Source organism: Atta colombica, unplaced genomic scaffold (genome assembly GCF_001594045.1).
Source record: "Atta colombica isolate Treedump-2 unplaced genomic scaffold, Acol1.0 scaffold238, whole genome shotgun sequence".
NCBI classification, from domain to species: Eukaryota; Metazoa; Arthropoda; class Insecta; order Hymenoptera; family Formicidae; genus Atta; species Atta colombica.
Window position 1 is genome coordinate 1418188 of NW_017259336.1, and position 12490 is coordinate 1430677.

Genomic DNA, 12490 nt, shown 5'->3' on the forward strand with positions numbered 1-12490 from the left:
CCCCTTTTTTCTTCCCTATACTTATATAAATCGCTCTCTCTGTCGAAACATGGGTGTGCTAATTGTGTGCCTCTGTCCATCAACTGCTCTGTTTACTATTACTCATACTATTAACCTTGTGTATTAATTTTATGCTGTCGATAATATGGGTACATGTGTATAACTGTGTCGATGTGAAAAATATGACGGTGTGTATGTGCCTGCACATACATGCGCGTACGACGCTGGGAATGTGGCATTCTCTTGCTGCGGGGATGTTGCTTCTCTCTCTCGCCGATTATGTGTGTATAAATGTCATCCTGGGTGCATCCATCCCCGAGGTTGTTCCCCTCGACGAGCGAACCTGGTTCCACCTCAAAATCCTCCTTCCTTTCATGTCCATCCCGATCTCGAGTTCCGTCCTTTGTCCCACATGCGGTATGGCAGGGTGAAATGATGGACAGCATTGAGTACTGCGTGAATCAGACCGGCGACCACGTCGGCCAGGCCCGGGGCGAGCTGATTAAAGCTGAAGAGTACAGATCCAAGGCTCGTAAGGTAAAAAACATCAGACACCAAACACAGCTGAAACTAGGCAAATTTATTTCTCGCGTAATATTGAGAAACGAAAAGCCTTCCGAGACAAGGAGCAGATTTTCGCGAGTTTCGGATCAGCTCGATCGACATGAACGCTGCTAACTCAATTTAATGCTGGATTAAATTTAAGAAAGAAGTTGATTCTTTATCTGAAAATGTTATCAAGAAAATACGTTTTTTTTCCCTTTTGTTTATCGACATCGCGAATTTTGTGAAGTAATAATTTCTTTGAAATCCATCGAAGAGTTGTCTTTTTCCGTGAATCAATTCAGGATTTACTGAACATTTCTGAAATATATTTGCAATAAGGAATCATTTCGCTTGGCTTCATCAAAAGACGACATGGCGAATGAATAAAATTTCCGATGAAAAGGAGCAAAAAGGATGAATGATTAATTCGAGAAAGATTTATTCGAAATTTTATGAAACGCGACGGCGGACTTGAAAACATTATCACAGAGTAATATTTTTCTTTTGCATTGTTATCATCTCTTCTCTGCTCCGCATAAAATCTTGACCTCTCTTACCATTATGATTCTCAAAGTAAACATTTTTCACTTGGAAACGCATTCAATTGGCCGTAGGGGATAAATATTAAAAATAGCAAAAGATTTATTGCGATTTAAGAATGCCTGTCCAGAAAAATATGATATTTTACTTGTATGCAAAACACACAACGTACACGCACAAAAACTTCTATAAATATTTTCTTAAATTATAAAGCACAGAATGTGTATGTGCGTGCGTTCGTGCGCGCGCGCGCGCGCGCGTGTGTGTGTGTGTGTATGTGTGTAAGAGAGAATCGATTATAATGATATTTTAACCGAAAATAATAATGTATATTGTTAAAAAAAATTTGCTTCCATTACATGTAACGGAAGCAAATTTCTAACAGGTACATTAAAAATATTTAAATGTTGTCAATGAAAATATGAAATAACTTACATAAGTAACTTAACTTTAATGCATTCATGCAGTAATAAATTTTATTCATATTCACAAAGAAAAGAAAATTTAATGGAAAGTATATAAAATTTCATAAAATTATATGAAAAGTACAATGAATTTTATATACATGTTTATAAATATCCTTTTCAATTACTTTAAATACATTAACTTTAATATAATGTTATAAAATTGAATTTAACTTGTGTAACTTAAAAATATATTAAATTTCAAAAAATATATTAAATTTCATATTTTTTTCGACAGAGTAGATATAAAGTTACTGAAACAACAAATTTAAGAAATATTTGAGTATCAAAAATGATTTTAAAAATACTTGATTCGAAATGAAATTGTTGAAATTCTTTTTTGCTCCTGAAATAATTCCCTTTGTTCTAATACTACCTACGATCAGGCATTTCGCATCGAGTGGAATCCGAACCTTGTTTTTTGTGATTGATTTTTAATTTTGTGTATAGTTACAATTGCACTCCTGCTAATTACCACTGCACTATGCTTTGTGTTACGTTTGCGACAGTATTTTCCGCGATCGAAGTCCATCGTGGGATCGCGGTAAAAGAGATGAAGTATAATAGTCGATGTCGAATAGATTGATAGTATAAAGATAGATGAATGCATTGTTCTGTAGATTAGCACAGAAACGATATAATAAAATAGATAGCGGAATAAACAACTTTATTATCGGGTAGAATGGTTTGATATGTGTGATTAACTATAGTTTGTAATGCACCCGCAGCATTAGTTGTATATGCTTGATTATGTTTGGCAGCCAACTCCTTCTTTTTCCTAAAAGTTATCGTCACTTATATACTCTACATACTACATATAATATTACATACTACATACTATATACTCATACCATATACTACATACTACATACTATATACTACATACTACATACTATATACTACATATAATGACTATTTTTAAATAATATACATTGTTTTACTTCCGTAAAAATTTAGTAAAAAATTTATCTAAATTATTTTTTTTTATAATTCTAGTGGAGGGTAATTGTTTACAATAATGAATAGCCTTGTCTTTGACATATGTTGTCAAGATTATGACTCTGAATAACCTTAATCTACTCGTTAACAAGTTTAAAACAAAATAAATTTTATAAATGAGTTTAATTTTATGATAACTTTCCACACGAAGCGAGATTCATTCCTATCTCTCCCAGGGGTATCCGATTTTTCACCGCGAAGCGAGGTCCAGCCGATCTCTCCCTTTGCCTAGGAGTGAACGACTTCATGCTTATAAATCTTACTTCGCGTGAAAAATCGGACGCCTGGACAGAGAGGGAGGTAGAATGGACTTTGTTTCGGGTGAAAAATCATATAGACACATGATACTAAAATTACACTTTAACTGTAAGGCCCAGTTCCACAATTCACGATTAATTCTAAAATTCTAGAATTGGAAATAAATGGGAAATAAGTTGGATCTCGGTTATTAAGAGTTAACTGTGAGCTTTGGATTTGGACCTAAATATCTCAGAAACTATAAGGGAGCACTATTTAGTTGTTAAGGCAAAATTACTCAAGACTTTGACAATATATATCAAGATCAAACTCATCAGAGCTGGTTCCACTGTAAATAATTCTAAAAATTTATTTTTCTTTGGACATTCCCAAGGATATGTTTATTTATGTGTTCATTTTATTAAAATATTAAACATATATATATCGTTGAGTTCCATATTTTCAGTTTTTTCTTTCTTTCAAAGTTACTCGCAAAAATGTTTAATTTCGCGTCACAAAATTATTGTCGTTATTTAGCTCTAATTTTATTGTTACTCTGTGACTAACAAATTTTTTCCCTCGTATTTTAACCGTTTTATTTATGAGTTAATATTAAAAGGGAAGCAAATATTTTTAATAAAGCATTTCTAGCAAAGTAAAAAGAACAGATACACATCGGAAGAAATAAGATTTTTCTCTTCTTGTCTTTTTTTTTATCACTTGCGGTAATGCAAGTCAGCATGAACGAACACGTGAATCACATATTCGCTTCTTGCATTCTTTTTTTCCACCGCTTCTTCTTCCGTAAGTTTCGAATTTTGATTTCTGATCCACTGCACTCACGTACAATTGTAAGGTTTTATTCTTCTCTTTCTTATTTCGCCGTCACCGAAAATATTCTTCACATTTTATTTCTCTTTTTACTTTTCCAATTTTTCGAAGGTACGTATTTACGTGTCGCTTACTTACAATTTACTCACGAAGCGCGTAACGTTATTTCGATACACTCTCACTATATCTTTTTCTCTCTTTGCGATTTCTTCAATTCTTTATCGACATGGGCGTACCTTATATGTGGCCTTCTTTGCTTTTCTGTCCACAGAAAATGATCTTCATCATAATCTGCGTCCTAATATCGGCGGTCATACTAGTCGCCATAATAATAGGGTGCCTTCCTAAGGCATCTTAATGGCCGAGGGGGGTGTTTTTTGTAAGGGAAGGAAAGATATGGGTCAAACAAGAAGAGTTTAAAGATTTTGAAAAAGAAGGTAGAGAAAGAAAGGAAAAACGAATACATCGCGATAGCAAAAATGTAATAATAATATTAATAGTAGTAAATATAATAATAGCAAAGTAACAATAATAATATATGCAGAAACTTAGTTGCGATCAACTTGGGGAGAAACGCATGAGATCGGATATGCAGTGTAATCAGAAGTTTTGTAGGAGGAAGGGAATAGATGTTGTGGAAGAATTATGACGCATAGAAGTCGCTTAGAGTTGTGAACGTATTTTTAAAGTCGCGCTAAGCCAAAAAGACAAAGGGAAATATAAATGCTAATAAAATGGATGTCCCGCGCCGATCCTAATAACATTTCTCCGTAATCTTACGCCGATAATCCTTCGACTAATCTCTGTAACAAACTACTAATTAATTAACATAATAATCTGCACCATCGTATCCGCTCGTTTCGTTAACAATAAGTACACTTCATTACATCGCTCGATGTTCCTCCGGATTGTGAATATCTTAAATCGATGACGCGATGTCGTCGATGTGATAATCTCAGTTTCGGGGTACCCGTCTTGTCAGTTTTTTATTTGTGCAAATAATCGATAATTGTGCTTGTGATTAACCGCAGAAAACTGTGAAGATGTGGAATCCAGTTTCTGGAGGAAATTCGAGATGATTGTCGGCAATTTTATTGATATGCATTCGTCATTTGCCATTTATTTGATGAGAAATAATAAAATTTTTGTTCCGTACTTCGAGATACATAAAATTAATTGGCGAATGTACATATTTAACAATATTTTAATTCAAGTTTCTTCTATTTGTCATGTATATTTATGTATATGTGTGATATACATATATACTCTCTAAATTTGAATCAGTGGATAATCACTAATTATCCAGTGACATGACTTAGCACTGATAATTAGTGAAGTTCAACTAAAAAAGAAAGAATGTTTGAGCATTATGTAACTAAAATACATGACATTTGCACGTTAATTTCAATCTTCTAATATCATATTCATTGAATTTAAGCAATTATATATTAATAAAACAAGGTTAGTTAGATCACATGATAAAGATTAGCTGGATTAGGGATCTCATATTTAATTCACTGATTACCAATGGCATACTTGGCATTGATATTAGTAATTGTCCACTGATTTAAAGAGTAAGTTATTTACGGATTAAGTAAAAAAGCATTCCGACTGATTGCTTATAACTCCGTTAAAAATGATCGTACCGCAATTAAAAAACTTAATTCTTAATTCTGCATAATTAATGCAGTGAATTAAATGTGAGATCCTTAATCTAGCTAATCTTTATTATGTGATCTAATTAACCTTGTTTTAGTGCTTAAATTCAATAAATATGGTATTGGAAAATTGAAATTAACGTGTAGATATCAGTATTTTAATTATGTAATGCTCAAACATTCTTCTTTTTTTAGTTGAGTTTTACTGATTATCAGTGCCAAGTGTGTCTCTGGGTAATTAATGACTATCACTGATTCATATTTAGAGAGTAGTAACAAAAAATCGTAACATTTTTTTAAATGAATTTTGAGGGAAAACTTTAAGCTTTTATTTTTATACTTTTTTTTTTTAGCACATGACAGGTCCAAAGTGAGAAGAAATTTTCCGTTCTTTCAGCTCATAGTTTTCTATATATAAAAATGAACAAACGTAAACTCAAAAAAATATAATAATCTTTTGAAAAAATAGTGTTTTCACGCTTTTTTAAATTTAAATTTTGTTTTAAGGAAAATATTATACAATTTAAATTAACAAAACCGAACGAATTTATTTGCCAACCCAATTATATTTATCAAAATTCGATAAGGCGCGTATGTGAATGTATTAAATGTCCTCCAAGTTTTCTGCATTTGATTATATCTATAAATTTTGTAAATAATCCGAATGCTAAATCCAAAATTTACAATTTATTCGTAACAATATATAGTATATAAATGTTTAAAAAAAACCAATAAAATTTCTGTTAGCAAAGTATTATAAAGTTCCATATTACTTGATGGATTCAAAGATGGCGAAGAGAGAAGTATGGAACGTTCAGTGTTAATAATATCTATTAGTCTTTGAATAAAAACAATAAAATGTGGAAAAGATATCGGAAGAATATTGTCAATACATATTTCAAAGGCAAATGCTGGATGAATGCGAGTGTAGTAAATAACGTTTATGGATGCGTTTAATTAAGAATCTCTCTGATATACCATATAATTAAACGCTCGAAGTCGGAACTGTCATTTCATCTCGAATGCTCATCCAAAACCGTCGCGATTTCAGTTCAATCTTATTTCGTTTCATCTTTTCTTTTCTTTTTGTTTTGTTTTTTTTTCAAGCGATCATGCAATTATTTTATTTTACAGAAATTGTTCCTGATATCGATCTGTGTGACGATAGCAGTCATCATTCTGATTATCATTTTGGCAGTTAGTTTAAGTTAATTTAAGCGTCCGCACGCGACATTGGCGATAGAAAAAAAGAAATAAACACATTCGCAGAGTAGGAATGAAGGGAAAAAAATAGAACAAATCGGGACGAAACAAGTATTTTGAATTGCCGAAATATTCGTCATTCTTGTCTCGTCTCTCTGACGACAAGCCAGAATCGTATAACGAAGATCCATCTTAAATCTTCACCGGGAAATTCAGATTAGCGCGATACGCATCACCGATTTCAAAGTATCATCTACGCAAGATATCGTTAATCGTTTATTTATTATTGAATTTTAATAAATTTTATGTGTTTATACGTTTATTAGTCGTAAAGAATTTACTTTGTATTCTCTTTGTATGATTATTCTAACCGCGGGTTAACCAATATATCGAATGTAATGATGATCAGAATCCATCGTGCGAATGTAATTTCTCGGAAAAACGCCTCGATGATCGCAAACATCATAACGTCAGAGTAAATGTTAGGAATGGTGATAAAACGTGCGCTATAAGTCTGGATTACACGAAGAACAACTATCACTTTATTAGCGAAGATTGCAATCAAGTTCCTTCTCTTGCGCCTCAATACGTTGGAAAACGTGTAAAACCGCGATATTAATTTTTATTACATTCTTTCAAAGAAACTATATCTTACCGATTGCGAGAAGAAATGGATACAAAAATTTGTATAAACTTGCAGAGCGACGATTCTTGAAATTAAAAAAGAAATGTACGTATATAGTGCTTGTACAATAAATACTGTGTTTGTTTAAAATACGTGCACTGCAAGTTTGCGTTAAATCGTAGAAATGGAGAGAAGAAGAAATGTTGAGAAAAATGATCGAAGTCGGTGTTTTCTTTGGAATGGAATGAAGATCGCCATCACTGATAGCTTTTCCTCGCATTCGGGCGTATCTTCGCACTGCCTTTTATTATTTTTTTCACTTTTATTATTTTTGTCACTTCATCGTTCTTATCCAAGTTCTGACGCGAGCGAGTAATAATGGCAATTGCACAATCGAAAATCACGCGCGAGATCGAACACATGCGCCCTTTTCCAAATCGTCTTCAGACGAAGCTCGCCGTCGATTTAATATGAAATGCAGCGACAGCAAACTGAACCATTTGTGATTTTCATTTCTCTTTCTATATTTATCACCAACGAATATTGATCTTGACTACCGTGTCACTGGAGGAGAAATTGTTAAATGTCAGCAATCTATAAAACAGTTCAGAATCACTAAAATAAGATCTCAACATATTTTATATTCAGAATTCTCACTCTCACATAACTCCGTTCTTTAAATGAATAAATAAAGATTAAAACATGAAGGCAAAGTTATCATAGTAATTCAATTAAATTCAATTAAAAAAAAAACCTGTCGTTAAATTCTTCCAGTTTTATATTGAGATCTCTTAACATCGATTAAGAAAACATTCTTGGGACGTAGCTACAACGAGCGCGAAAATATTCGACTTCAATTTTCAATCTTCGTTCTTGTCGAAATTGTTATTTGATGTCGGCGCAAATTGTTTGTTGTCGCCGCAGATTCGTTTGATATCATTAAATCAGCAATACTTTTTAGATCAGACTTGTCCAACACTTTATCAGCAAACTATAAACGCTTTCATCTCTTGTTAAATAAAACGTTTACAAGCAAAATGTTGGAGAAGCTTGCTCTAGATAATAGAAAAGGCAATTTGAATCGGCGCGGGCGGCGCGAGTTGGAGTTCGACGCTTCCGTATTTGTCCTAGAACTGATCGATCGTTTCTGTGCGAAATGTGACAGAGACGTTATCTTCTTCACGCCCGCGTACCTTAATCCTTGTCTGGATGCGAGAATTTCTGCTAGGTCGAGACATTAATCCGCATGATAACGACGTGTTTCGTGATACGTATGTATGCTCCAATGAATACTTAGATATCGATCACCGTCGTCGCAATGCAAACCGCACGACACGATAATGGTGCCCGTGGCATTGTACATGTAAATAATCGTAATTTGTATAGAGCAGATGATAATAATAATAATAATAACGAGATAACGAAAAAAAGAGTAACAATATTAATCATTAATGCCGATAGTATAATAAACATTTTCTTCTTTGGATGTATTCAGCGTAAAAAAAAGAAACGGTTATACTTAGGAGAATGGCGATATGGTACGTCTTTGTTTCTGTCGTCTTTATTGTACTTGCCGCCTCGTAGAGAAAGAAACAAAAAGGAAATTGTTCGTTAATAATATACCAGGTGCGAATAAAATGAGATATCATATAATTAACGTTGACCGTACGAAATAATAGTAGAATCGCGAAAATAATAGAATTCATGTTGCGTTTTATACAAGATATAAGAAAAACGAAACATCAATGCATTCGATCGAGAATTAATTCATGGTGGATATTAGATATAAATTTCTTTGGCGGAGTATGCTTGCTGGAAGGGAGAAAGAAAAGCGGAATAAGATAAATTAGAAAAGAATCTTGTTGAGAAGATGCACCGTTGAAGCTGCACGGAAACAAGAGGAAATTCTTGGAAGAAAATGAACGTTAATGGTGTCGATTAATGAAGGTCTGTATTTCTGTTTTTTTCCGAGTAATAATAATCTCTTTATCATCTTTAATTTTTATCTTATTTCTCTCTATTAGATGCAACAAAAAGACCACGAGATTTCATTACTGATATCGCGAAAAATTTTAAATACGAACAGAATGGTGTCAATTCTATGATTGATTATGTACTTTTTCTCATGTACAAGGCGTTTCAGATTTCTCGCACTTTTTATCATCTCTAAATTTTTCGGCCAATTGAAGTAAAAAATTTTGGAACGATTTTTTTCTTAAGTTAAGATTTAATGTTTTTTGATAAAAAATTTCTGATGTCTTGTATATTGAAGATAAGATTATCAAAATTTAAAACATAGTAAGTTAAAGTTACTTACTTAGAATTATATATACATCATATCCTAACCGTTGAAGCAATTCAATTTAAAAATTGGAAGTCTACACGTTGCGAGAGTCAGCCATTCAATTGCTATTTCCGTCGGATATATATCACAGTTACATACTCATACATCATTTTTTATGCAGGCCACTTCAACGTGCATCGTCCATGCCGGCAACGAGCAAGAGCTTATTTCTTTCAGGTATTTTACTATATAATCAATCGATAAGTAAACAGTTGTAATGTGTAATGTAATGTGTAATGTATTAACAATGGACAGAGAGCACACAGAATAGGAGGCAGATGAAGAGAGAGAAAGAGTGAGAGGTCGGGGGTGGGGGAATAGATGTGAGAATAAAAAAATTTAGGAATGAGAGTTAGGAGAGAGAGAGAAAGAGAGAGAGAGAGAGAGAGAGAGAGAGAGAGAGAGAGAGACTGAGAAAGGTTTATAATAAATTATATTAAACTTCTCTGTTAATGCCGAGTGCAGAAGAAGATCATGATCATGATTTGCCTCGCCGTATTGGGCGTTGTCGTCGCTACCACCATCGGTGGATATTTCGGACTGTGAACGCCAAACCAGGTACGTGCCAGGACGCGTGACATTTGATATTTTATTGGAAATGTTCAAATAACGATAAGAATATATGTGAATAGCCGTTTTATTAATGCATGTACAGTTGTTGTAATTATTATTTGATTGTCCGCTGTTATGTTGAAATAATATACAATGATATGTATACTCATGGACTAAAAGATGCAACACTTTTTTTTCAATGAGTTTTTAATGGGTTTTCTTTATGAATCCATAAATAACAATCAATCCCTCGATGAGTTCATTCCAAAATCTATCGAAAGTGTTACAACTTTTTAATCTGTGAGCGTACATAATTTTTAACTACAGAAGTTCTTAAAGTTAACTTTTTATTACTTAATATTATCAATAACACTAGTCAACAAATAAAAAAATTTGTTGATATGAATAAGGTGATTTTTAATCGTTTTTGCTCACTGAATACGAAAATATTAAGAATTTTGCACGTATAACTCTTTTGTTATTGAAATATTTATTATGACGTCATTTTTGAGAGAGAGAAAGGGGGGGAAGGGGGAAGGTCTATTTTATTTTTCTTCAATCACTTTTACATCGTGAGATGGATTTAAGATTTTTCTTTTGTTCCTTTTCAACTATGTGAGAAGAGATAATACACATGACGACATATACATGAGAAATCCATTTTACTTTGATTTTCAACTTATGATTGAAATAGAAGTTTTCTTTAAAGTTTTTATAAGCCATCTACTTTGTGATTTTATAATGAAATAGCTACATACATACATAATAAAATTTATTTCATACATTTAAATAAAATCTATGGGAAGAACTTGCTTTAGATTTTTAAAGTACAAGTTTTAACTGCACAAAAATGTGTTACGATTTTTTGAATATCAAATATGAAAAACAGAAAAGCACAAAATATAGGTTTTATCAATGTTATCGAAATTTTGTTGACCAGTGTAATAACATTAGGCTGATAATACATTGCCATTCCAAAATCGATAAGATTTTTATTTAATTGCCCTGTCACTGTATGTACTCAGATGATCTTTTTGTTCAGAAAAGTCCAAAGACCAGCAGCATCGTGTACCTAATTTCGAACCGCCGGCAGCGTCAGCATTCACTCATATCGCTTCGATACGTGAGGCTGATCGCCATCAGACGAAAGAAGATCGTCATTGTCGAAGGTGCCATCATTGACGCATTTCTGTCGTAACACCTATCATCGCTAGAACCTTCAGTCTATTAGCGCGTTCTCCAGCTCGACACGAAGAAAACCAAAGAGATAAAGGATCGTCGTTGCCATCGTTATTATCGTCGCCGACGTCATCATCATCATTTTTATTGTTGTTCGTCTTCGTCGTCATCATCGTCATCATTATTATCATCATCATCATCATCATTATCATCATCATCATCATCATCATCATCACCACCACCACCACCACCACCACCACCACCACCATCATCATCATCATCATCATCATCATCATCATCATCATCATCATTATCATTATTATCATTGACGCTGCGTTGCGTCATCTTCATTTTAAAAGTCTCTTCTGATAGTGCGTTAGTTGCGTTTGATCGGAAAAAAAAACGGAAAGGGGCGAGAGAAACATATCCCTTGTTTTTCTATTCAAGTATTAATTCAATAATTTTTCAATAGATCCATTTAGCAATCAATTCCAAGTCAATACTCTCCTCCTTGCCCTTTGTTTATCCTGTCACGCTGAAGCTTAGAGTAAGCTTCCCTTCTATGAGCGTCCTCAATGGTCTTTTTTTCTCCTGTTTCCACGTTCCTCTACGTGTTCTCTTCTCACGGATCATGCGGCAAAAGATAATAGACGACAGGAGGCCTCGAATGCCTGAATGAAATGGCCGAGAAAATGAGAGACGCTCTCATCTCTCTAGAATGCAACTAAAACTATCGATCGGAGATATGTACGCACCACGGTTAAGCGACATCTCCGATCGACATTCTGACACAACGTCGTCTTATCGTCGACGATAACTGACACAAGGATACTGCCGGTGTTTTCCCTCTTCCTTTCCCTAATATGCGCACGAATGTCCCTGTTAAATATTAGACATCATTATGATACGCATTGCACGTCGGAAACGATAGTTCGCGCGACGCGATCTTCGTAGTATCTGCTTCGTTGCGACCCGAGCCCAACACCCAATGGTGCTTCTAAACGCGAAGACGATGAACGGCTCGCGGCTATATATCACTTTCCTTTTCGTCGCGAAAGTAACATATGTACGATGCCGCTTGAAAAGCTACTTTTTTTGACTGATTTGTACACCGAAAATTTTGAACAAATTCCTTCGAAGTCACATTCTAAAGACGCATTTCTATGTCCATTTATATTCACGAGAGATAAACCGCTGACTAAAAATTTGTACGCCAAATTTGTATTCGTCTAGATAGTTCACTAACTCCCGTTAATAAATTCTCTCACGCGGTGATATAAATAGTACTAATTGATATTAGCAATTATTCATT

The 12490-nt window shown here is 33.8% G+C and overlaps 1 protein-coding gene across 6 annotated transcripts in view; it reads left to right on the forward strand.

Annotated features, from left to right (window-relative positions):
* The window catches only part of LOC108688747 (syntaxin-1A), a 49492-nt gene extending 38152 nt beyond the window's left edge, over positions 1-11340 (forward strand). For 2 of the 6 annotated variants that reach the window (XM_018195110.1, XM_018195113.1), the window contains one exon: positions 6410-8528. In XM_018195110.1, the coding sequence (XP_018050599.1) occupies positions 6410-6487 (78 nt within the window). In that variant the 3' untranslated portion in view covers positions 6488-8528. Of the gene's footprint in view, positions 1-426; positions 538-3888; positions 4040-6409; positions 8529-9912; positions 10006-11041 lie in introns of those variants that run through there. The other 4 variants (XM_018195109.1, XM_018195111.1, XM_018195112.1 and 1 more) reach the window with 4 other exon arrangements.
* Positions 11341-12490: the final 1150 nt, after the last annotated feature.